This window comes from Delphinus delphis, chromosome 3 (genome assembly GCF_949987515.2).
Source record: "Delphinus delphis chromosome 3, mDelDel1.2, whole genome shotgun sequence".
NCBI lineage: Eukaryota > Metazoa > Chordata > Mammalia > Artiodactyla > Delphinidae > Delphinus > Delphinus delphis.
In genome coordinates, this window is record NC_082685.1 from 113,940,794 (window position 1) to 113,968,590 (window position 27,797).

General features: G+C 34.1%; 1 protein-coding gene across 2 annotated transcripts in view; it reads left to right on the forward strand.

Moving 5' to 3' along the window:
• The window catches only part of CERT1 (ceramide transporter 1), a 129,158-nt gene that overhangs the window by 36,574 nt on the left and 64,787 nt on the right, over positions 1 to 27,797 (forward strand). For both annotated transcript variants that reach the window (XM_060009298.2, XM_060009297.1), the window contains exons 3-6: positions 1,711 to 1,827; positions 19,819 to 19,926; positions 20,724 to 20,862; positions 25,660 to 25,743. In XM_060009298.2, coding sequence (XP_059865281.1) covers positions 1,711 to 1,827; positions 19,819 to 19,926; positions 20,724 to 20,862; positions 25,660 to 25,743 — 448 coding nt within the window. The remainder of the gene's footprint in view (positions 1 to 1,710; positions 1,828 to 19,818; positions 19,927 to 20,723; positions 20,863 to 25,659; positions 25,744 to 27,797) is intronic.

Below are 27,797 nucleotides of genomic sequence, written 5' to 3' on the forward strand. Positions count from 1 at the left end.
TGTGAGGAAATTTTGAAGGTATAAAAGCTGGAAAAAGTATTTGCTGGAGAAACTAGTAAATTTCTAACTATAGGCGGCCCTCCATATCCGCTGGCTCAGCATCTTCAGATAAGGAGGGCTGACTGTACTGAGCCATTTTATATAAGGGACTTAGGCATCTGAAATTTTGGTATCCGAGGGGAGCCCTCGAAACAGTCCCCTGCAAAAAACAAGGGACGACTGTTATATGTATTACTTCTTTTTATTTTCTAAAGCTTTAATGAGAATATTGAACATAATATAAAATATAAAACATTTTCAGGAATAGTCACTAGAAATATAATAATCATGATGAAGTAAAAGTGTTAAAACCTCTGTGCTTTTTAGAACAGTAGACTGATCAGATAAATTGTTTACTTAGTTCTTCAGATAGTATATATGCTTCCCTTCCTCCAAGAAGCTTTTCTCAATAACTGGATTCCATTCTTAAGATTTACGAATATTTGGCTTTCAGTTAAATTTATAGTCATTATATTTATGAGTGTTAAATGTTGTATTTTATGTATTTCTGTGTTCATAATTATTGAAGCGGGGTATGTATTGTCTTGTTTTTTCCTTTTTTCTCTGTAGCACACTCTATCTCTCAATGTAGTCCTAACTATGATGCCCATCACATAGTGATTCAGAAAGTTTAACTTGTATCCTTTAGCCAGTCAGAATCATGAATTGTTGTCTTAATCTTAAAAGAGAAATTGTTTCATAGGCTAAAGACATTGTGGAATTATCTCATATTGTTTTTGTTAAACTGATAAAGAGATAAAAGATTGATGCTGTCAAAGGGGGAAAGAGTAAACACAATATGTAGATTGTGTTCAGCAAATAAGTTTATTGTTACATTGACCAGAGAGGATTCTCTGTCCTCTAAGGCTAAGATTGTTCACAGGAGAGGAAATTGATTGTGCTTTATCCAGTAGAAGAAGAGGTGGTATTTGTGAAATTGATCCTGTCATATTTGAAGTTATTCATTGGTGGAAAAACAAGTATATAAAATATTTATTTTATATATTCTTATGAAGAATGTGAAACGCTGAACCAAATAGTTGACATTTTTACTAATGTTTACATTTTGATGGAAGCAGTTTCCTCTAGCTATCTAACATAGGTCTGATGTAAAGTTCATTTTATTTTTGCTTTTCACTGGAAGCTCTCCTGGCTGTTGCGATCCAAGATGTGTAAAAACCTAGAAGTTAATTTGAAATACTTGGGAGGAACTGTTAATGTTATAAAAATATCTTGTTTATCAAATATAATGAAATAAAACTATTGATGATGAGAATTTACTTTTGAATAATGGAGGCAGGAAAAAAATTAGTAAACGTCTTTCATAAAACTTACTTTGGCCCTTTTTAAAATTGTGCTTTCCGTAGTATTCTCACTAGTTAAACTAACTCAAAGTATTTGATGAAAAATATCTCTTTTTTTTTTTAATATGTTTGTAGTTTATGTGTCAACTCATTTGTGGGAATAGTGAATGAAACTTAGTTTTTGGTAACTATGTCCTTGTTGTGCTCTTTATTTGAAATATCTTCAAAAAAATTATTTGAGTAGAAAAGTAAAAGAATAACGAGAATCTCCCACCAGCTAGAATGGGTATGTTCATGTTTTTGCTGTAGGGTGTAGCACTTCTAAGAATATAATTAACTTTGCTTTTTTTCTCCTTTTTGTCCACAGCCTCACGATTTTGATGAATGTCGCTTTGATATTAGTGTAAATGATAGTGTTTGGTATCTTCGTGCTCAGGATCCAGATCACAGACAGCAGTGGATAGATGCCATTGAACAGCACAAGGTGGGTCTCCAATGTTTACCTGTCCGTAGAGACCTAGGCAAGAGACTGGTGGTAACTCCTTTAAAATAACTGTGAGATGTATATATGTTCCTGAAAAGTTGAACATGATTTTGGTGGTAAAGATTAAAGTAGTACAGATGTAAATTTTTGAAATAATTTTATTTCTAACAGTTGAGTTACACTAAGGGAATTTTCTGTGATAAATATTTTTAATTGTTATTAAAACAAAATATGCCCTTTTATATAAAACAAATTTGGTTTTTATATTTAGGGTTTGCTTCATAGTGAATGCCTTTTATATGATCTGGATAAAAGGATTCTTAAAATAACATCAAATTTTAAAATCCTAATATTTGAAAGCTTCAGTGTTAATTTTTGTTGTCATTTGTAACCATTTGGGTATATTCTTATTATAAACATTTGTAAATTGTTAAATTTTTGTAAATATGAAATTTTCTAATAAACCTTGAGAAAGTCTTCCTTACATAAATGTATAAGCCATATTCTTGCAATTTAAAGCTAGTTTTTGACTTCTGCTATGAATAATTGGTAAGTAGACTAAAGAAATACATGATATTAATAAGTATGCATTATTAGCTAATTCAGTATATCATGGTAAAACAAGGAATAGGGAAAGTTATAAATTCACCATGCCACTCCTGATTGTAGCTTAAGAAAACTTTGGACTTGTTCATATACTTGTCTGTACTTGTTCATTTGGGTTTCACAGAGTTTAGTTGAAACACCTGTTTTGGTTATTTAACAGGCACAAAACATCTACACACAGAAACACAACAAGAAAAACCAGTCTGACCTGGGATACTACAGGCACATTCTTCTTGATATTGATCATGCATTGGCTTTTATTTCTTGATTATGAATTTTTCCCAGCCTAAAGAAATCTGACTGTGTAATGCTTTCTTTTTCTCCTTGTTTTAGCTTTAGAGTTATATTGCTTTAAAACATTTTGTGAATCTTAGTTATCTTGATATTATTACCTCAGAAAACAGTCTAAAAATGAGAAACAGTTTTCTTTTATTTAAAAGTGATGAGCCGATAGCTAAGACATGGAAGCAGCATAAATGTCCATCAACAGATGAGTGGATAAAGAAGATGTGGTATATATATACAATGGAATGTTATTCAGCCATAAAAAGAATGAAATATTGCCATTTGCAGCAATATGGATGGACCTAGAGATAATCATACTAAGTGAAGGAAGTCAGATAGAGGAAGACAAATATTATATGATATCACTTATATGTGAAATCTAAAAAGAAGATACAAATGAACTTACTTACAAAACACAGACTCACAGACATAGAAAACAACTTATGATGACCAGTGGGGAAAGGAGAGGGGGAGGGATAAATTAGGAGTATGGGATTAACAGATATACACCACTATATATAAAATAAACAACAGAGATTTACTGTATAGCACTGGGAACTATATTCAGTATCTCATAATAACCTATAATGGAAAAGAATCTGAAGCTGTATAGCTGAATTAATACAATATTGTAAATCAACTATAGTTAAATAAAAATTTAAAATAAAAATAAATAACTAAAAGAGATGAGCTAGAATTCCAGAATCTCAGTGCTTTGGAGCTGGGCTTACCTGGATACAAGACACTGCAGCCTCTGCCATGTACGACATATGTGACCTTGCCTGACAGTTCACTTCTTCTAAATGTGTTTAAGAACACATGAAATAATATATGTGAGGTTACTTACCACAGTGGCTGATACATTTTCCCATTTATGACACAGTGGAAAAAGAAAGGGTTTTGGGAGTCACAACTAAATTCACTAAAATTATACCATGTTTTTTATGGATAAAGAGTTCTACATTCAATGAGAGTTGCTAAATGTGCATATAAGGAGAGTGGCCTATTTTGTGTAGTTAATCAGGGCCAGCCCTCTTCCTAGTGATTAAAGACATTAAGTAGAACTAATTTATATGTTTATATCTGAGATGACCTTTAAAGGCTTAATGCTAGCTTTCTCTGTTTTAATTAAGCGTATTTTATTTTGCTCATTCTTCTTAGTAAAGCTGATTCAGGAATCTTTGCAGGTTCTCATTTTATTTTTTCTCCTTGGATGTAGAATGATGCATAAAGCATATATTTCTTCCATATCATTGATTTCTTTGCACCCTTGAATAATGGATAGAATATAATCTTTGGGTCTCCCTCAGAGTATTGTGACTTAATGCTCGATAACAGATTTTTGGTGAATTTAAGTTCTTAGACAATAGGTTCAACAACAGCGTTCCAGATACATTGTATAAGCTTTCTGATTTCTAAATATGGTTTATTCATAGACAAGGAGAAATCATTGTTAATTGTTATTCTTATTAGTACTTATTTAATTTTAATGTAAAACATGTGATATGTACCAATTAAACAACATATCAGTGAAAATTTAAATTGAATTTGAATTCTAAAAATAGAGTTCTTAAACTAACATAGGAGGGAGAAAATTCAAGTGCTATCACCAAACATAACCAGCAAAGTTTTCTTTTTTTTTTTTCCCCCATAGACCAGGAACAGGGAGGTAGTGAGGAGGTGCATCCTGATTCATTCTTCAAAATCACTTAAGACTATTAATGTGGAACCTAAGTTTAGTAATTTTACTATTTAAGCAAGCATTCTTATATTGATATTCAAAATTAAAATCAAATTGTTAAGGCATGATGATGATGATGGTGATAGGAGCTGCTGTTTATTGAGGGTCACCAAGTACTAATTATTGTATTATGTACTTCATGTGCTTTATTTTCTGTCTACTATCCTGAGAGATGAGGCAAATATTGTTTTACAGACAAGGAAACAGGCTTAGATTAAATTTAAGTAACTTGCCAGAGATTATACTACTTTTTGGCTAGTGGATACTTAGGATTCAATTTTATGTTGATTGTGCTTTCTATCAGTTACCATTGGCAGAATATTTGAAAATAATTCCCATAGTCTCACCTCCTGCAGGTTAGAGTGTGTCATCTGAGTTCTGCTACCATATACATACAAGATAAATATGAACACATCTTTCTGCCCATGGATTGCCATAACAGCGTTTTATTGTAGTGTTTAAGCACTGGATACTGGTGCCTGACACATAGGGGTTAAATCCTGGCACTATTACATAATAGTTGTGTGACCTTGGTACGTTACTTAAAGGAGAAGAGATGACATAATGCAGTATATACCCCCCCACACATCTCCCCACAAAAAACACAAAAAACAAACAAGCAAGCAAAATAACCAAATTGTGATAAATCAAGAATATTGTATAATATTGTGTAATATTCCCATCATTCCACCTCACTCACTTCAATTCAGAGTTACTTCCATGGCACCACCTGTCCTTATGATGGCCAGACAGGACACTTGGAACAGCGGACCTGTCTTTTTCTCTTCTGATGTCATCAGATAGTCCCTCATTGCCTTTGCTATTAGGCCTTTGTTAGGGTTTCCCTGATAGGTTTTAGCTGGAGAAATTGGAGGTTTCTATTCTTTCTTTCCAGGAAGCTGTTATGCTCATTATAATAACCTTTATATATCAGTCAGTTTCACATACATACATACATACCAGGAGTTATAAATATTTTATAGAACCTCTTCAACAATAATAATATGGTAGAGGTGATGATGATGATAACAAACATTTTTGAGGATTACAGTGTGCCAGATATAGTGATAAACACTATACACTTTATCTCATTTTACTCTCACAGTCTTATGAGGTTAACATTATTGTTCTGTTTTTACAGATTAGGAAATTGAGACATAGAGAGGTTAAGTAATTTGTCCAAGGTTAAACTGCTAATTAGTGAAGGAGCCAGCATTCAGACCCAGGTCTGTATGACCTGAGAACCAGAGCTTTTATCCAGCAAGCACTTCTGCCAATCCTATAAGTATGTATTCATGGGAAATATATTTTGTTGACTTAACTCATGGGCTTCTTCAATCACAAGGTTCATATATTTTTTATATTTTCTTCATATCTCTAGTGTTCGTTTTGGACCACAAAGGCTCAGGGTTACAACTTCTATGTAGGAATTAGCAAAGCATTGGACACATAAATTTTCCAGTTGAAATAATTTACAGTATTGTAAAAAAGGTTTTATGAGGGAAATGTGTAATTTTTGGAGGTTTTTTTTTTTTCACCCTTTTATCTTCATGGTTGGTGTTAGAATGATCACTGACAGAAATACACTAGGGTTCTATGTTCTTTGTCTAGCTCTGTTGTTTTGTCCTTGGTATTCATTCCAGCATAACTTGCTCAGTACAAGCAAAGTTTTAAAAAGATGATTCTATGATTTAAATTTTCTCAATATATTAGAAATTGTATAGTTCACTGTGACATTAGACAAGTAGCCCCTGTGGAAGAAAGGTATTTCTGAGGTCATTGTTAAATTCAAAGATTCTATTTTAATTTAAAATACGGAAAAGGGCATATGTATACCAGACCAGTAATTTTATTTACAATAGTGTGCTGGCTTTATTATGTGGAATCCATTCATATTCTGCATTTCTCCTTAGGATTTGAGACAACACTAAATAAATCTTTAAAGACAGGGTGTGCTCTTTTTTTTTAATCTCTTAGCCATCTGCCATGTTGTCTTTGAAGTTGAACGAGATTTTGTTTGTGAAAATTATTTGAAAACAAAGAGCTGTATGAATGTGAAGTTAAGATGGTTATTTTTTATTTGGATAAGTTAATATATTTCTAGTAAAGATGTATCTATGTATTATCTAAGGGCTTCTGTGAGCGTTTTCTGCGTAATTAGTTAATAAATGAAATATGATAAACCATCTGTTGATGCTACTATTTAAAAGAATTATAGGATTACTCCTGGAATCTTCTACAGTTGCAGTGTGTGTGATTTTGAGTAAACACAGTTTCTTCTTACCGTGAAAGAAATAGACTCCTCTATTTCACCACCCCATCCTTCAAAAAAAAAAAAACTAGCAGGAAGGCTCTCCTTGCACTAGCAGATATAAGAATCTTGTTGAAAAGTTAAGTTTTTTGGCTCTGACAGAGTTTGTGGTAATCATGACATTCCCTCATTTCCATAGGGGAGCAACCTTAGTAGATCCTGAAATTTTGGTGGTCATGGACCACCCATATTCCCCATATTTTGGAAATTATCTGATATAAAAGGAGTCATAGGAAAATACACAATTTAGGGAGGAAGAATCCAGGTAATTTTTACAGATGTTGATTTTCTTTGGTGAGAATCTACAGGCAGTTGTTTTGCAATTTAATGTGTATGCATTTGTTCCTTTGTGAAGGCCCACTAATTCATATGTGAAGCTCCATTTTATTACTTTCAGAAGAAAGGTTTATTCTCTGAGAAGTTAAGGGATTTCTGTCCAGGAAATTATGTGGAAAAAGATTGTCACAGTTGAGCAACCTAAACAATGCCCAAGACTCACTTTAAAGATCTTTTTAAAATTGTATTGCTATTTGCCATAATGAGTTTTCTTTTTCCTGTGGTGTGTCAGGGTCAGCTTGATCTTGGTGTGTTTTCTTTACTTTTAGGAGCAGTTTCTGCTTATTTGACACCTTAATTGTTTTTGTCTTAAATTTGACATAAACTTATTAGAAAAGTATTTTTAAATAGGTAGGTGGCAGAATATACCTGTTTCTTCTTAGCGCTTTTTAAATATCAAAGTCATATAAAGTCATCCTATCTCTGTTTGCCTTTTTTTTTTTTTGACCGCACGATGTGTGGCATGCAGGATCTTAGTTCCCAACCAGGAATCAAACCTGCACGCTCTGCAGTGGAAGCTTGGAGTCTTAACCACTGGACCACCAGCGAGGTCCCCCGTTTGCCATTTTTAACCAACTATAATACTGGAAAAATTTCTTAACAGATTCTAGGGGTTCTTTCTATACTTGTCTGCTTTATAAATGATTATCATGTAAACTTAGCTTTGCAATTTTGAATCTGATTAATTGGCAAAGGCTTAAAACTACTATTTTTTAGTGTACACTTTATATAAGTAATTTCATGGGGTCAGTGGACTAGAACCAATTTTTCTTTTACATTATTTTCATCATTACCACAGTGATGAAGGGAAGAAGATGGAATCAAATTTTACTTCTCCTTTACATTCAAGAATTTTAATTTTTGAGGGAAGTGAAAATCCAGTAACTAGCTGCCGGAGTAGTCAGGGCTTTGCCATTTTCTCAAATAAGTTGTAGAAAAACCCAAGTAGGTGGTATCACAACTGAACTTTATTAACCAGCAAAAAACCTTCATTATGTCTCCGGATGTTTCTCTCAAGATAAGAAATTTGGTTAGTTTCTGACAGTGGGAGTTAATTGCTAAATTGCTTGCAGTAATCCATACATGGTTAGTAAATTTTTTTAACACCTAAATGTAGATAGTGTCATACTACCATGATTTTAAAGGTTGGTGAAATCAAGAAAGAAAACATGGTATTAACTCATATTCTTAGTGTTCTGGGAATAAAAATAATTCTACTGTCAAGGGCTTTTAAAATAACTTTTTTAGTTTCTGTTGCCTACGATTTTGTTGCATGCAAAAGCTGAATTCACCTGAGCCAACATTTGCATTTGTACTTCCATACGTCACCTAAATACTTAATGAAGTATATCATCTTAAAAAGAGGGAATAAATGTCACTAATTTGTAGTTTTCAGCCGGGTTCTTTTATCTGAGGAAGGTGTTTATCTTTTACCAAGATAGTAAAGGAAGAATCAGGATTTTACATGGAACAGTGAATAAAGATATTTAGGTAGCTAATCATATTAACTGTGTGGTTAGTTGAGGAGAAATAATTTGACAACATTTGATGTCAGAAAGGTAGGGAGAGTCTTACAAGTCAATAAGAAAAGTTTACACAGCACAATTTAAAAAAAAAAAGGCCAAAAGTCTTGATCTGGCACTTCATAAAGAGGATATCCAAATGGATAATGAACATATGAAAAGGTAGTCAGTGCCATTAGTCATCAGGGAAGTGCAAATTTAAAGCAGTGATACCAGCATATGCCCATCTGAGTGGCTTAAAAAATAAAAAGATGTAACACCAAGTGTTGGTGAGGCTGTGGTACAACAGGTGTAAACTGGTGAAACAATTTCGTAGAATCTACTAAAGCTGAGCATAGTCGTCTGTCTAGATCAAGTGAGTATTGAAAGTTTGAAAACATCTCACAAGTATTGATGTCATAGGTTCATCCATTTTTAGTTAAGCTTTTTAGGGTACAGGGGGTACAGGCCAACCCATGTTACCTTGAAAAATGGGAATATTGCCAGGAACCAAGAAAATTTATAATGCCTTACCTGCAAAGAAAGCTGGAACTGTACACTTGTTTCTGAGTGCTTTTATTGTTAACAAAACTCAGTTACTCAATCACCTGCCCCCACCTACAGTTAATGTAGCTTAGTTTCATTCTGTTATTTCTTCTCTCTTTCATGGCTCCTGTTTATCTGTGTTTTGCTCTCCCGTCCTACTTAGTTTGTTTTTCCTTGCTTTGTCATGACCTTTTCCTACTTTCGGCTTCTTTTCGGCTTCAATTCCTGCCGCTATCTGCCCTGATCTCTTGGCATTTCCTAAAGTAAATGTCTTGAGAAAACCCGATTGCCTTTTTACTCCAGGTTACTATTGGCCACCCTAGGTCCAATTATAATGAATTGTATATTTACTTGTACTTAAAGGATAGAGTGGGATTGGCAGTTATACAAATAAAATGTTCTGAAAAGGTATTCTATAATTTTGTATAGATTTTACCAAACTTGCAAGTTTTTGTAATGCTTACCACATATTTGCTACTAACAATTTAGGTAAATATTACTAGATGTTCAGCTGATTTCTCTTTTATTAGTCTGTAATTTGCTTGCAGAATGTTTCTTTAGATAAGAAATTTTAAAAAAAGACAGTTAATCTAGAGTTGAATAACTGTTCCATATTGTTACTATAGAAAATATTAAAGAAAATGAGGCTGTGTGCTATAGAAGTCCTTTTTTTTTTTTAAACGGTGTTTCAGTATTGTATTTGAATTTTTATTTAATCAGGAGGGAAGATTTCTGACAGTCACCAGGACAGATGGGATTCTGCTTTTTCTATATCTGATGTGGAAAAGTAATGGTGGGTGGCATGGCTTACGCATATTGACAGCAGTGGAAACTATTTTCTAATTTTACTTGCTGAGTATATTGGACATTAGCTGGGAGAAAATGTTTCTTAAAAATATCAAGGAACACAAAACTGCTCTTTTTCACCAAACACATCTTTTTAGCTAATAGCTTAAAAATGATTTTGCTTCTGTTGTCTTTATTGCCTGGTAAATATTCTGGGCTGGTTTGGTATTGAGGTATGAAAGACAGCATTGGGTTAAGAATCGTAAGAATAGGTAACAAAGTAAATGAATGTTCTACAGGTTAAAATGTTATACTGAAAAAAATTCTGTCATTTTTAAGTCATATAGCAAGTTCACATTCTTGACAGACAAGACAGGATCATTGGCAAGAATGCTTGTATCACTGTTCATACCCTAGCCTAGTTCTCTTCAGTAGCACCCCTTTGAACTATACAGGGATAGATGAGTAATTAGGCACTGTTATCATTTAATCCTCCTGGAAGTCTTTCACTGCAAGTGTTATTCCCATTTTGCATAAAAATGAAATTGAATGGATTATGAGAACATTGATCAGTGAGTGGTAACATTCCAAGAACAGCAACCTCAATTTTTTGTAATACACCCCCCCCTTTCTAGTTAATTTCAGCTTTTTCTCATGGATGCGTAGTTGAATACTAAAAAATAAATCATCAGTCTGCCTCCTTAAAAGAAGAATCTTCCCCATACAGTTAGATCTAAAAATTCTTAGCAAGTCTTTTAAAACCATTCCTGCAAGTAGTTTTATTGATTAGATTTCATTGGTTTTTGCACTGGTTTTTAAAAGTAATTTTTGTTAATTATAAGGAAAAAAAATACAAAACTACCATCAGTCTTATAACCAAGACAATTTTTCTTCATTTTGGTGTATTTCCTTCTTATTCTCTGTACATTTTACCCCTAAAATATTATGGAAATAACAAGTTTATATCCTGTTTTTTAAAAAATCTAACATCATTTTGTCCATATAACACAGCTTTATTAATATTTCATTGTATTATCATTTTGGTACTCATTTGCTTATTATAAGACCTTTAGATTGTTCCAATTTTTTTTTTTTTGCATTTAGTATTTAATGCTTTCCTACATATTTTCCTGTAGTTTAACTGTGTCCTCATAATAGATTATCAAAAGTAGAATTGCTAGGCTTAAGGATACAAGCATTTTTGATATATGTTGCCAGATTATTTTCTAGAAAGATTGTGCTGATCTACATTCCATCTGCAGAATGTGCAGATCTTCCTTTCACTGCATCTTTACCGGCATTATTAATTTTTTAGCCCTTTCTAAGTGAGATAGATTAAACATGTATTCTGTGACTTCATTTTTTTGTTTTTATTTTTGTAGAGGTGATATATGATTACTGTAATAAAATTCAAACAATATAGACAATACTGAAAACTATTAAAAAGAAAGTGAAAATTTAGGCCACATAGAAATGACCACTGTTCATCCTTGGTAAAGATTCCTTCCAAATATTTCTTTACATGTATGCCTTAGAGTTTTACATAAACGATACCATACTGCTTTGTAGCTTTTCCTTCACTCAACAGTAAGTTATGGGTATCTTTTCATGTTTGATATAGATCTCCGTTCCTCCCTTACCCCCTAAGAAAGGAATTATAGAAAATTTAAGTTTGGGACCAAAGCCCCAGAATAATTAAGAATGTTCATTTACTGACCATTGTTTTATGTGCATCTATTTCTTTTAGGAGCCTTGCAGGAAAGAATTAATGGTTCAAGTCCCCTAGCCAAATACCATCTTAACGTTTCAGCAATCCTGCGAGTACTACTTATACATATTAAATCTGTTTTTTCTCTTATTGGGACATTTAAGGGAGCCTCAAAAAGTAATATTAATTGTTTTGCCACTGTCGTCTCTTTGCAATTAGATAAAAAGAATGGGATTATGACCTTTTTATTTTGTGCCTATGAAACTTCCTTCTAAAAGAAAATACATTTACATTGGCCCTTTTCTCTAGGACAAATCATAAATTAAGAAAGTTAATGAGCAGTGTTGGTATTTTGTTACATCTCCTGCTAGCTTCTTTTTACATTTATTTTCCTCTGTATAAGTGTTTCTGGAGTAGAGATATAAAGGAATATCCTGCCTTTGTGGGAAGGTGAAGAAGGAATGGTAGCTAACACTTATTAAGCACTTATGATGTAATATAAATATTACAAAATATTATTAAAGATTTCTTCACTATAAAGCACATTTCTTATAACTTTGTCTATTTCTTCAAGTTCTACTATTTCAAGACATATTTCCTTACAACAAACAGATGCTAGAACAAAAGACTTCATTACAACAATACTGATACAACACATTTTAAATAATGGATAATAAGTGAATATGGAGGCTGATAGTAGTTTAGTTTAATTTTACTTCTACCTCTAACAGGGACCTATAAGCAGTGTATGGACTTGATCCAAGGAAAATATGGAGCCAAATAGGATTTAAAACAGAAAGTGAAGAATCAGATGTCTGTTTTTAAAGGACCACTCTGGCTACACTAGAAAGGATTTCAAGAGGAACAAGACTAAAAGTAGTTAGAAATCTGGAGGATTTATCCAAATGAGACACTAGGTGACCATAACTAGAAAATGGCATTGGGAAAATAGAGAAAGGGACAGATTTGAGAGAAGTAGAAGCAAAGTCTCTGGATGTTGAAGCAACATAGTAATGATTAACATCATGGGCCCTTGAATCTGGAATTAAATCCTGGCTCCCTTACTTATCATTTGCATGACTCATTATGTAAAATCACCTATAAATGGGTATAATATTAGTGCCCATTTTACTTAGACTATTGAAAGGATTAAGTGAGATGATGCACTTAAAGCACTAGCATCATGCCTGGCACAAAGTAAGTATCCTAAGTATTAGCTTTTACTATTGGTATTTGGTGTTATAATTTATCCAGGGTGGCTCTCTGAAATTTATATATAAAATATCCATGTAAAATTGCTCAACTCTTTCATCAGCCCTCTTCTCAGAGCAAAACAAGAAAGATCTCCCTTATCCTTTAGTATTCACCTTCTAAAGCTAGGGTGGAAAAATTGCTTAGCAGTCTTCCTTTATACAGCCTCATTTGATTTATCTAGTTATTTCTTACCTCCATTTTGGTTTTGTTTGTTTGGTTGGTTGGTTGGTTTTTTTGTGGTACGCAAAGTAACTCAGTGCTCACTGCTGTGGCCTCTCCTGTTGCGGAACACAGACTCCGGACGCGCAGGCTCAGCGGCCATGGGTCACGGGCCCAGCCGCTCTGCGGCATGTGGGATCCTCCCGGACCGGGGCACGAACCTGCGTCCCCTGCATCGGCAGGCGGACTCTCAACCACTGCACCACCAGGGAAGCCCATTACCTCCATTTTAATGTCATTAAGAAATGACAATTGGACTTAAGGGGGAAGGTTTAAAAGATAAGACTGAGTTTCAGAGTGTCAAAGTTAGTTTATGTAACTAACTTTGTATCTTTTGTATCACGGATTGGGTTCTTAAAAAGCTTTTGGTGCAGAGGCTGTACTCATAGCTTCCTGTTAAGTCTACTTTAATTTCTCCTATAGGTAAAACAATGTGTCATGGAGTTCAAAACCCTAAATTAAAACTGTAAGAAAGAGGAAGCTCTGAAATCAAGGAGAGTAGAGGCAGCTATTGTTAACTCTCTACTTCTACAGTATCATCTTGTATTTGGGCATTTTTTTAGTACTTTGGATTTCCATAGGCAGTGTCTTATTTTCTTTTACCCCCCTAGCATTCTTTTAACACTTACCTAGGGTGTGCAATAATGCCTTGGTTAACCCTTCCAGCCTCATATCACTACAACATTGCTTATTTAGATATTTCTGTAAAGGAAAGCTTATCTCATGCTTATTAGAAGAAAATGCAAAATGAATAACCAAGTAAGGTCCGCAACTAAGGTCCATAAATGACCTTCAAAGGAAGTATTTTATTTGTTACTGGTTTTTAAATTATGATACAAGAATGACTAGGAAACATTCCAGTATGATTTGAGAAAAGTATCTTGAGGGTAAGCAAATGTTCTACTCAGTGAAGTTAACTGTATTGCTGCTGGGTTCTAAGCAGTTAGAAATGGATAAAATCTTTTATAATACCATTTTCTTAAATATATTTTAAAATTTCTTTGATTCATGAGGTACTGCAATTTCTGGAAAACATTGTAGGTTGAACCTTTCCTCATCTGATACATTATTAGTGTTGCTCTTCTGAATAAATAGTGTTTTTTTAAATAAAAATTTATTTATTTATTGGCTGCATTGGGTCTTCATTGCTGTGCAGGCTCTTCTCTAGTTGCAGCGAGCAGGGGCTGCTCTTCGTTGCAATGCATGGGCTTCTCGTTGCAGTGGCTTCTCTTGTTGCAGAGCACAGGCTCTAGGCACACGAGCTTTTGTAATTATGGCATGCGGGCTCAGTAGTTGTGGCTCGCAGGCTCTAGAGTGCAGGCACAGTAGTTGTGGCGCGTGGGCTTAGTTGCTCCGTGGCATGTGGGATCTTCCTGGACTAGGGTTCGAAACTGTGTCCCTTGCATTGGCAGACAGATTCTTAACCACTGTGCCACCAGGGAAGTCCAATTGTGTTACGTTTTAATCTTCCCAGCTGGTTCAACAAACGACTTTCTTATATTTGGCCTCCACTGGATGTATACATTTTTAGCCTAAGTTTTGGTATTTAGGTTTAGTATAGAGAATTATAATTCTAGACTAGCCATATCATTTTAAAGATAAGAAAATTAAGTCCAGGGTCCAGTGGTTAAGACTCTGTGCTCCCAATGCAGGGGGCCCGGGATCGATCCCTGGTCGGGGAACTAAGATCCCACATACCTCAACTAAGCCTGCACACCGCAACTAGAGAAGCCCGGGTGCCGCAACAAAGACCCAGCGTAGCCAAACTAAATTAATTAATTAAAAAAAAATTAAGTCCAGGAAAGTAATGACTGACTTGTCTAGTTGTATAGTGGTGACAGTGACAGTCGAGCAGGTCTTCTCTCTGTTATCATTGTGTTCTTTATATTTCAGAGGCTATCGGGGGATCCATACGTATTTGAAAGGCTAAATAGATGAGATTTTAATATTTATAAACGTGAAATTGTCATGCCAAATTTTATTATAGCAAATAATATATGTTTACCTACAATCATAAATAAAATTGTTGCCATTGTAACTTATTATGATACTGTAAACCATAATTTTATTGATTAAATTGTTCTCCTGGCTATAGTGTCTTCTCATGTGGTTTGCTTTAAAATATTAATATTGAAAGTAGATGTGTGGGTGCTGGCAACATAGCAAGCGCATTTGGTTTTATTATGGGTTTCAGAGTTTCAGTTTCTGGAAAATGCTCCATTGTTCTAATGTTAAAATGCATTTGGTTTTATTATGGGTTTCAGAATTTCAGTTTCTGGAAAATGCTCCATTGTTCTAATGTTAACATTTAATCTTCTATTTTCTCTCTTCCCATAATTAAAATGGGAAGAAACAATAGGGAGACTATGCCACAAAATAGGTAATTTTTGACACCATGAGGAAGTTAATTTCTTTCTCAGTTATTTTGCTGTGCTTGTTGCTGGAGAGTGTTATTAGGAAAATGAATAAGTTTTTCAAAAGGCAGGTGCTATGAAAAAAAAATAATAAGCCAACCTATTTCCTTTATTTTATACCACTGTTTTCTGGAGTATAGATAGGCTGATGAACAAACTGTGCAAAATGAAAATATATGTTTATCTCCTGCATGAATAAGCCAAACTATAAAATTTAGCTGTGACTTTAAGGGAGTTTTCAAATCAGTTCTTAGGCATTTCTGGTCCTTTATTAAATTCATAACTTTGAACTGTATGACTTAATTTATCAAGATTTTAGGTGTTCTCAGAAAATCAAGATACAGAAAGTACAGGTACATACATGCAAGGGATTTAGTCTGAAGGTTACTATTGTACTTTGACCAATAGTAACCTTTGTGTCAGCTTTCCAAGTATACTGCTTGGAAAGTGCTACTGACCCCCTCTAGTGGCCAAAAGATTACACTCCCCACCCCCAAAATAAGGAGGAATGTTATAACAGAGGTGTGGCCTCATTACTGTAATATTTAAAAGAACCCAGCCTTGTTCTATACGGGACATGTTCAATAAGTGTTCATTGAACCAAAATGTCATTGTATGTTCATGCAAAACATGTTGAGGAATACTGCTTACAAACACACAAATTTGGGAAAGAAGGGTTTTTTTTGCAAAGCAATTTGTGTGAGGGACCTTAAAGCGTATATGTTGAAAGGAAATATTCCTATAGTAACTGTATTTGAATTCCACATTATTAATTTTAGATGGAAACAGGTATTTTCAAAAATACTGTATTGGTGATTAGAGCTTGTAAGTAAGCTCTACTTTTTTCTTATGGAAGAATAGGGTTAAGAAAAAGCCAGCATGCCTTTAAAGTATTATCCCTAAAATCATACCAATGAGATTTTAAAGGCATGTCAAGACTTTGAGGAACATTTAACAGTGTATATCAGTTGTGACCATAAAGTAATTTCTTCCCATTTCCATCCTTGGAAATTTCCCTCACCCCCACCTTCGAAAAGCAGACCTTGTTAAATTCAGAATGAGTATTGTTGCCTTAAAGTAGACATCTTGGAAAGCCAAATAGATGTCAACAACATTGCTGCTTTTCAGAATAGTTTTATAACTTATCTTTTAGAATCATTTTAGCCCCTGTGACAAAGTGTTTCTAAAATACTGATATCTTAATGATAGATTGGATTTTTGAGAGAAATGCAGTACTAAATCAGAGCCATGTCATGTGACTACGAAAGGCAGTCAAGCTTAATTATACAGTTTATAGCTATTTCTTTGAAGTAGTGAAACAGCTTTAAAAGTTTTATTCTGCAACTCCCTGAAATGATTTTAGATAGCTCCATTTTGTGGCTGTATCATAAAATTACTCTAAATATTGTGGTAGTACCATCAGGAATCTTTTATGCAATGATAGCATCATTGGCACAATTATAGACATTTCCAGAATGACCGGTTTTTAAACAGTGAGAATTCATTTGTATGTGCATGTGTGTGTTTGTTAAACACTTAAATTATTTATTTTAAAAGTTATCCCAGTGCAGGTACTGACATAGAGTGACAAATGAATCCCCATTATTTAAATTGAATAAAATGGAATTGGTCTTCATGAATATACTTTATTTTCTTTTTCCTTGGAATGATGTATATAATTTATAATGCAGTTTATTTAAGTGAAACTTTATTAAAGGTAGAAATACAATTACTCTAAACTCTTAGCCTCAACATTCATTTACTATCCATTACTTAAAATGTATAGCAACAGTATTGCTATAGTAGAGTGTTTTGTTCTATCATGTCTTTGTTGTAAGGAGATATTACTGTTTTGAAATCGTGGAACCTGAAAAAACAGGCAAGGATGTAAGAAGTATGTTTCATAGTCAAAAAACATTTAGTAAAGCTTTGTAGTGTTTATATTTTGTTTCAAGATTTTAAAGTTTTGACTTACTCCGTTTAGGACTCATTGATATAAAGCAAGTAAATGGAGAGGGTAGATTCATTTGGATTTGGATTTGAAATTGTTTGGTTTTAAATATTTTTCAAATAAATATCCAAAATTTGTTTTTAAATAAAATTTTGATTGTAAATTATGGGGTAGTTTTGTACTTAAATGGACGGTTCAGATTAATTTATGTTGAGAAATGAATGACATATAGGTGTCTGAGATAAGTGATTGCTGAAGTACGTACCTTATATTTTTGGTCCATCACAGGTAGATTTTTCTTATTTTTCTTATTTTTATTTATTTATTTTTGTGGTACGCGGGCCTCTCACTGTTGTGGCCTCTCCTGCGGAGCACAGGCTCTGGACGCGCAGGCTCAGCGGCCATGGCCCACGGGCCTAGCCGCTCCGCGGCATCTTCCCGGACCGGGGCACGAACCCGTGTCCCCTGCATCGGCAGGCGGACTCTCAACCACTGTGCCACCAGGGAAGCCCAGATTTTTCTTATTTTTAATTCCAATCTTCTATATTTAAATCTAACGAAAAACTTTACCAAACCAGTACAACAATTAAAATGTAGAAACACTATACTTAGAAAGTTAGCATTATTGTCAAACGAGAAAGAGAAACTAGAGCCATTTTAGTTAAGGAACCTAGCTCAGTACCTTTGTTCCAGGACATTATTTGATAAGAAGTCTTATTTTTTTTATGAATTGCATGATTTCTGTAATTAGAATTTTCTTTTTGTGGGATTCTGTGATACTGAAACAAGCTTACCTATTTTTCTTTAGCTAATTTATTGAGGTTCAATTTATTGTACCTTTGATTCCATCTAGTCATGAGTTTATATGTAATTTGTTAGTAAATTAAGAGTTAGGAATATATTGCAGTACCGTTTATAGGTAGAGTATTTTATGAACAGGCATTATTAAAGTATGACAATCTTTGAATCTTTAGCGACCGGTATGTACTGGAAGCTTGAATTTTTAAGAAGCTGCACTAGGTGTGATGCCAAAAATGATTAGATATTATTTTACCTCTTAAGTTTAGTGTCTAGGATTAAAATTATGCACAGTACTTGTAAAAGAATAACAGTAGGAAGAAATCAGAGATCCTAAAGTACTTGAGCAGGTTTTAGGTACTTGGAAGTTGTTTTTTTCAAATGTTTAATTCTTTTGTCCATGTTTTTAGTACTGCATTTTCCTAAGGAGGATGGGATGCAAAATTGATACTTTAAAGATTGCCAACTCCATCAAAATTAGATCACAGTTCTGAGTCTAACTAAACCCCAAAAAGAGTTCAGTTATCTTCTATGATGTGATTACAGAATAGACTGGCAAAACTGGGGATTTTCTTTGTGCCATGAACTGTCAAGGTGGCTACAAAAATGGAAGAAATACAGTCTTCTTACAGAAGGTACAAGTCCACTAGTAGTTACAAAATGTAAACTATTAAAATTGAGTGGCAAATGCCATAATCATGATATGTTAAGAATGGTTGAGAATACAGAGACAGACTATCTGGAATAATAGGAAAGGCTTCATTGAGACAGTGGTATTTGAGCTGTGTCAGGGTAAATAATTCATCTATAAAGAAGTTTTCCTTTTTTTTTTTTTTGGTCCTTGTTCTACCAAAATTTTTTATTGTGGTAAAATATGCATGACGATCTGTCATTTCATTCTGTGACATTAAGTATATTCACATTGTTGTTCAACCATCACCACCATCACCATCCATCTCCAGAACTTTTTCATCTTCTCCAACTCCAGCTCTGTACCTAGTAAATTCTAACTCCTCATTCTCCCCTCTTTCTAGCCCCCTGATAACCACTGTTCCACTTTCTGTCTCTATGAATTTACCTTCTGTAGGTAGTTTTCCTATTATTAAACTCTTTTAGCCAACTAGCCCAGCATGTAGTTGGTATTCAGTAAATTTCTAAATGAAGTGGCAGTTAGGAATTGAAAGCATTGCTTATGCCAGCGGATTGCCTATATTTCTTGAGTGAACTCAAACTACTAATTATTGTTACGGTAACCTTAACAAAAAATTTTTTTGCAATAACCTTATTAATTTATAGGGAAACTTTTGTTTTCTCTTAAGTATTTTTCCAGTTTTATTGAGATATAATTGATATATAACACTGTATTAGTTTAAGGTTTACAGCATAATTATTGGATATATGTATATATTGTGAAAGGATTACCATAGTAAGTTTAGTTAACATCCATAACCTCACGTAGTTAAAAAGTTTTTTTCTTGTGATGATTAAGTATTTTTTATTTAATTTTTTTCATGTAGTTTACTTTCCTTTTTAGACTGAGTCTGGATATGGATCTGAATCCAGCTTGCGTCGACATGGCTCAATGGTGTCACTGGTGTCTGGAGCAAGTGGCTATTCTGCAACATCCACGTCTTCATTCAAGGTTTGTGGTTATGAATGCTTTAGTACTGAATGTTGTGAACAGAACTTATTTGATAGAATAAGTTTTTTGAAAGAATTTTCCTACAATGTAAATTATTTGAAGTTGTTACAGAATAGTTTTTTAAGAGGTAAAATCATGACTCATAAAAATAAAATGAACACACGTCAGAGATTTTGTTTCATTCATTAATGAAATAAGATGTTAAAGAAAAAATGTAGTTCAAAGAAGAATGTGAGGAATGCTGAAATGATTTTGCTAATATATGCAAAACTAATCAATAGTCACACATTAGTAACCAGTGTACCTCCACTGGACAAAGTTCATTTGCTTTTCTATGGACAAGAATCATTTACATTACTCTCAGTTTTCTATGACTTAAAAAGTTGTAAAATAGCTCAAATGCAATGAAATCAAAGACTTCTATATGATCAGGCACCCAGTAAGTATCATGGATGATACTTACTATTCCTTTCAAAGGACACCCAGTAATATTTTTGCCCATTTTAAAGTCTTTCACAATTTATCATCACAGTGTTTAATTTGAAAATATTAAATGTTGTAGTGGCAAGTTGTCAGGCTTGCTCTCATTTCCTTCAGGCTTATCACTATCAAGCCATTAATTACTGAGTTTCAAGTCTGTCCCTGGAATAATACATTGAACTTGACAACTCTCCCTACTCCATGCCCTCAATAGTAAGATACAGACCTTAAAAGGTGGTGAAATACCATGGGACTAAGAATAAACAAATTCTAGTTTTGTTAACTTGGATTACATCTCCCCGTTTTGTGTTTTGCAGAAGGGCCACAGTTTACGTGAGAAATTGGCTGAAATGGAAACCTTTAGAGATATCCTATGCAGACAAGTCGATACTCTACAGAAGTACTTTGATGCCTGTGCTGATGCTGTCTCCAAGGATGAACTTCAAAGGGATAAAGGTTAATTAGGCTATTACCACTATTTAAAGCCTCTTGATCTTAAGGGTAATGTCTTTAAGTGAGGAAGGTAATTATAGTCACTTTTGCTGTACACCTCTAATGTAACAGATTTCAGTGTCCACATAACTTGTCTACTTGAATAACATCCTAATTAATCTGATCACCCATACCAGATATCATTGAAGATTTTAAAATGGTTTTTGAACTCTTTATTCCATTAAAAAATATAATATCATCTTGATAATATGGGGCATTTCACATGATTATGTCTAATAAATGTACCCTATGACAAGTCTTAGAGACAAGCATATGTTTATGTTAAATCCTCCAGATCTGGAATCAGTCGATCTTTTCATCCCTTGCTCTTCCTCTTCCTCTCCCTCTTTACCTCTTTTTCTCTCCTTCCCTTTGTCACCCTCCCTTCCTCTGGCCTTTTTCTCATAGAAGAAGTCAATAATGGAATTACATACACATGTAAAAGTAATTTTAGTGAGTTTTTTTTTAAGAGAGATGATCTTTAGTTATAATGTGAATTTTGAAGTTACTTTTCATTTGTTACTGCTAAATATTACTGGTGTTGTCAATATCTGTTCTTTAGTTTTTCTCTTAGTTTGTTACAATGGGCAAAAATGAACTACTCATAACAGTATTACTAAATCATTCTGAGTTCATACCCAGTATAACTAAGTTGCCTAACATGGTTTCGTTTCTTGGTCTTATTAAATGTCTTTGATCTGAATTCATATTCTTTTTGTTGACTTGCTGGCAAGATGGTGGAGTAGAAGGACGTGAGCTCACCCCTTCTTACATATTCTTTTTGTCTTCTCTGTTCTTTGTTCCCTTCTTCTGCCTTCTTTTGGATTGAGTATTTTTTATAATTCCGTTTTCTATCTCCTTTGTTGGCTTTTTAGTTATACTCTTTGTTATTATATGGCTACTTTAGGGTTTATAGTATGCACATTTAAGTTATTACAGTCTCCCTTCAAGTAATATACCCACCTCCTGTATTGTTTAAGAACCTTAGAATAATGTATTTCCATTTCTCCCTAAGACTGTGCCAAGGCAGTTTCGCATTCTCTAGCCAATTCCCTGTGAATTATTCCAGGTCTGTGTTATAGGAACAGGTGCTTTTCCCTGCCCCACATAGGCTTTGGGTACTCTTCCCTGGTGGAATCCTCTCAGATGGTTCTTTCTATGACCTCTATAGTTCCTCAACTTGTATGTGCTGTCAGTACTCTGCGAAATACTCAGGGGGACCTTCTGCCCATCTCCAGAGTTCTCTCTCTGTACAGTTGTCTCCTCCCAAGTACTCTGCCTTGTGAACTCTACTGTCCTTTGTCTCTCTGGATTCTCAGCTCCATTTCTTCACCTCAGAGAGTCTACCAGGCTCCTCCTGGGTTCCTCATTACTCTACAGCTTGGAAACTCTCCCATGGCAGTAAGCTGGAGCATTCACAGCACTCACATCATTTGTTCCCCAGCCCTTAGGGATCATTGTCCTTTGTTGCCTAATATCCAGTATCTTGAAAACCATTGTTTCATATATTTTGTCTGATTTTTTAGTTTCATGCTAGAGTATAAATTCTCTCCCTGTTATTCCATCTTTGCCTGAAGCGGAAGCCCATATTCCTCTTAAAGCACTTAATTTTACCTGAAGTATCCTTGAAGTTCTTTATATTTGATGCACTTTTAAGTTTTTGGTTCTTTAACATTTAATATTTATTTCTCTAAAAATAAAGACAGTTGAACTTCTATTTCTCATTAATTTAAAAAAGTATGTATACTTTTTTTTTGTCAAATTAGACATTACACATCAGCTTTCATTTGCTTGCAAATAGCCCTTTAAACTAAAACAGGATGTATACAGGTTTGGATTCCTTGTTTATTTTTAAATGATTCACGTCAATAATATATAGCATTTTAAAGACAAAAGTGATAGTGGAAGGAGTGGAAGTTGGGATGTAATAATAACCATGTTGTGTAGAAGATTTGAAAAATATTTTTAAACATTATTCATGTTTTATTATATAGCAGCAGTCATAGACTAATGTATTAGTTGTTAGGGATGCCATCGCCAAAGTACTCTACAGACTGTGTGGCTTAAACAACGGAAGTGTATTTCCTCACAGTTTTGGAGGCTAAAAATGTGAGATCAAGGTTTTGGCAAGTTTGGTTTCTTCTGAGGGCCATGAGGGAAGGATCTGTTCTAAGCCTCTCTCCTTGGTTTGTAGATGATCATCTTCTCCCTGTGTCTTCACATCATCTGCCTTCTGTAAGTGTCTGTGTCCAAATTTCCTCCTCTTATAAGGACACTGGTCATATTGAAGTAGGGCCCATCCTCATGACCTCATTTTAATTTGATTACCTCTGTAAAGACCTATCTCCAAGTCCAGTCACATTTTGGAGTACAGGAAGGTTAGGACTTCAACATATGAATTTGGTTGTGGCACAATTCAGCATATAACAACTGATTTCCCTATAAATGGCTATTTTAAGAAATGTTTTTAAGAGTACATGCTGGGTAAAGGTGAAATAAGAACATGGACCATAGTTTCCTACTTCGACTATAGACTGGAATTGCTGACCTAAGGATCTCTATAGATGTACTTTCACTAAATTATCAAGACTAAATTATCTGTGACTTAAAAAATTTTTAAGAAGAATCACTGTTCTTCATTAAGTGTGTCATTGAAATGATAATAGCAAGCTCTCATTTTAGGTGTTCAATGTTTTCATTTAAAAAGTTTTATCGTAATTGCTAGTAAGGAGACTTAACCACACACATACACACACACACACCCCACACTTCAGTAAGATTTAATTAACCATTTAGGTCCAGATACTCTAGGATTACAGAAGTAGAAGACATTATCTCTGACCTAAACATATATTTTAAAACAAGACATATATACCATATTAAACATAAAGGTTCTAATCTTGCTTTTCTATTCATTATTAGTTTGATGACTTGAAGTAGATTACTTAACATTTCTGCACATCTCTTTCCTCTGTAACATGGGTGTTGTATCCAGCACATATGATTGTGAGATTTAAATCAGAATATGTATATTAGCCCTGTGCTTAATAGCAAAAAATCAATAATAGTTGCTATTATTAATGTGGTTGATTTGGATTATTGCTGGGATAATGAAAGCAGAAATGTACAAGATCCAGAGATGGAATTTAGCATAATAGATTTGAGGGCTGGTAAGGGAGACCAGTCTGATTGGGATGGGAGATTTGTATTAGGACAGTGTTTTTAAATCATGTCAGGCATCCCTTAAAGGTGCCTCAATGATGGACAAGGAGTGCTTGGTTGGGAAGGAAAGGGGGAGGGCCACTCTTTTAGCCAGAGCAGCTCTTGTTTTCATCAGTCGTATATTTTGAGTATTTACTAGAAAAAGAAGGCTGAAAATCCCTGTTTGGTAGTACTAGGCTATTGGATGGTTAGAGATATGAAAGTGAATCTTTAGGAACCCAAGGTAGATACTGAGGAGACAAGTGAAATGCAGACATTTCAGTATTTAAGAGCAGTTAATCAGATTAGTAATGAGTCAAGGTCAGGATGTTGTCTGATGATTTAAAATCAGTAATGATTTAAAATCAGAGCAGCACTGTAGTAGTTAATTTCTTAGAATTGACCATATTTGCAAATTAATTGATGAAAAGACAGAGATCCACAGAATCTGGGAATTGATTAATCTTGGAACTAAGGCGTTTGCAGAGGCTTCAATATGGATACTGAAGTCTGTAGGAATGATGGATGTGGAAAAGAAAAATGTCAGTTGGATACTGTTAGCAGTTAGCTGGTTATAAAATAGTAGATGTTAGTAGATAATAGCAGCTTATGATTTGAAAAAGTTGTTATAGATGAGTGCAAAATTTTCAGGTGATGAAAAAAATGAAATAGCCCAGTAATTAGAAAATTGTAGTACAGAATAAAGGTATTTTCCATAGTAATTACTACCATTTAGTCACGGGAGGGAGTAAGGAATAGTAGTGGGCTTTGCATCCATTGGAGAGAGAGTTAAAAATAGATGAAATGTTCCTCATAGAGCCAAATTACTCCTGATGTAAAGAGAGATAGGCAAGGAGTAAGACATTAGTTTAAAGTGAAGATTTGTTCGGTAGAAAGGGAGTTCCTCAAATGATAATAAACTAAAGAAGCCATTCAGAAACAGAGAATAAGGTTGGGGGCTGAGGTTTAGAAATTTGCACTAAGAAGTGGAATACATAGTGCAGAGGATTAAGTATGTTAGGCAGTAGAAAAAGGGATAGTACGTAGAAGAAAGAGGTATGTGGAAGAACACAGGGGATTCTGTATTTTCTGGAATTAGGTAGGTTAAAATGGATGTCCAGGCACAGACACACTGGGATGAATTAAAATTGATATCACATCTATAAGTCATTATATTTTCCCTGCATATCCTAGAGGCAAGATAAAGTATCTTCTGCATGTACCATTACTGTCCTCTTCGGTCTTTGTAGGCCTCTGGTAGAACTATGAAATCTCCCCAAGGTCAGGAGGAAGAGATAGGAAGACTTAAAGGACAGAATAAATCGTATCTCAGTATCATCCCTTACACAAATGAGAATGGGTACAGTTTTTATAAGAATGTATTTAAAGACATTCCACAGCATATTTATTGGGCATACATTGATAAGCACTGAAAATACAAAGATGAATAAAACCATGTACTCACAGAATCCAGAGTATATTTACTCCGTTGAACATAAGAATAAACTGGTTAATTTCTATATGCTTTCTTCCTGATATCTTTAAATATATTTTACTTAGTGGTAGAAGATGATGAAGATGACTTTCCTACAACACGTTCTGATGGAGACTTCTTGCATAATACCAATGGCAATAAAGAAAAGGGTAAGTAATAAAATTTTCCCCCTCAGTTTGGTAAAATACACGTTCTAAAGTTACATAATAACTAACTATATAACAAGAATAATTAATGGAATAGTTAAAAATTTTTTAAGCTGGAAAGCGAAATTTTTCTTCTAAGAAAAGACATGTAGGTAAAATATACATTCTGACGTTAAATAATCTGACAGCTCATCTGACAAAGACTTACTCTAAATTTTAGACATTGGCCTCTTATTTCAGCAGTATTTGGTAGAATCAGTTTCTAGTACTGAAAAAGTACTTCTTAGGGAGGAAACATTGTAATGGAACTTGAATGTTTCTTTAGAGTGTATTTCTCTCTGTTAATGTTCTTTTCCCTCTCCACTTGATAAACTGGTGTTGCAAAGTATATAATCAGTGTTATTAAAGGACAATTACTGAAATCACTGATTTCACAGCACAATTGTTTATAGACTCAGGAGCAAGGTGGTTTATTACATATATCAGTTTATTTCATATATCAGTTAATTGTTGCTCTGTTTATAAGGGCTCACTCGTTAGATGGAATTCTTAATTGTTGATTGGGAACCTTTGTTTTACAACAACATGGATGAACCTGGAGGGCATTATGCTAAGAGAAATAAACCAAAGACAAATACTGCATGGCATCACTTATGTGTGGAATCTATGTATGGGGCAGGGGTGGGCAGGGAGGTTGTGACAGAAACTTGTGATTCATGGTCAGTGCTTTCTTTTAACATATCCTAAGAAAAAGCTGGCATGGATTCCTAAAACTTTTTTTAAGTTGCAAATAAGCAACTTTCTTTCTTCAGAATCACCAACAGAGAATAGACTGGTGGTTGCCAAGGGCGAGGTGGGGTGGGAGAGGGATGGATTGGGAGTTTGAGATTAGCAGATGCAAACTGGTATATATAGAATGGATAAACAACAAGGTCCTACTGTATAGCACAGGGAACCATATTCAGTATCCTGTGATTAAACCATAATGGAAAAGAATATGAAAAAGAATGTATATATATGTATAACTGAATCACTTTGCTGTACAGCAGTAATTAACACAACATTGTAAATCAACTATATTTCAATTAAAGAACAGAATTCCTTTCTTAATGTTGATGGAAATTAACTCTTGAAAATCATCATAGGTGGAAAGTATCTTTTTATGGCTAAGCTCTAGAAATAAGTTAGTCAGAAGCATTGAGTATAATCCGGTAAAGTGAACAGAGCATAGTCTTTAAATCTGGAACTACTTGATTGTAGTCTGGGATTAAGGTATTTTAGTCATCTCTCAGAAACAGGGTCTTAGTCCTAGATTGATCAACTGTTGGAAGAGGGAAAAATAATACTCTGTTCTTGGGAGTGGTCATTGTAATGTTCTTACCATTAGGGCCATTATTAAAGGTTAGGTCTAGATCAAATATTGTGATGTAACTATACTGAAGTTTTTTAAAATTTAGAACTAGTTTACCAACCTACTAGTAAATATGCCAGGAATAGGAATGGGGGTTATGCAGCGAAGACTAAAACAGGAGTAAAACTTCCAGATATTCTAAGATGAGAAGAAAGGCAATTAAAGTAATTTGAAGATTAGAGCAGAGGAGAAATTTTTGAATTAGAAAACACCTTCCTTAGTTAAAGACTTTTAAGAGTTCTAGATCACAGTGAAAGGAATGTTTCCTCAATCTTTTGTGAACAAACTTCTCATCTACCTCTATATAAGTTTTCTTCTGTTAAATTCTATGCCATCTTTTAAAAATTATATTTCTAGAGACAAAAGGAGAGATTTTATGACAATAAAATACGTATTTGCATGTAACAACAGAGCCCCAAAATACATGAAGCAAAAACTGACCAAAGAGACAAGTCAATAGTAACAGTTTGAGACTTCAATAACCAACTTTCAATAATGAATAGAACAAATAGGATAAAGATCAACAAGACAGTAAAATATTCGAATAGTCTAAATAAACAGACCTAGTAGACATTCACAGAACGCTCCACCTAACAATAGAAAAATATATATTCTTCTCAATTGTTCATGGAATATTCTTTATTAT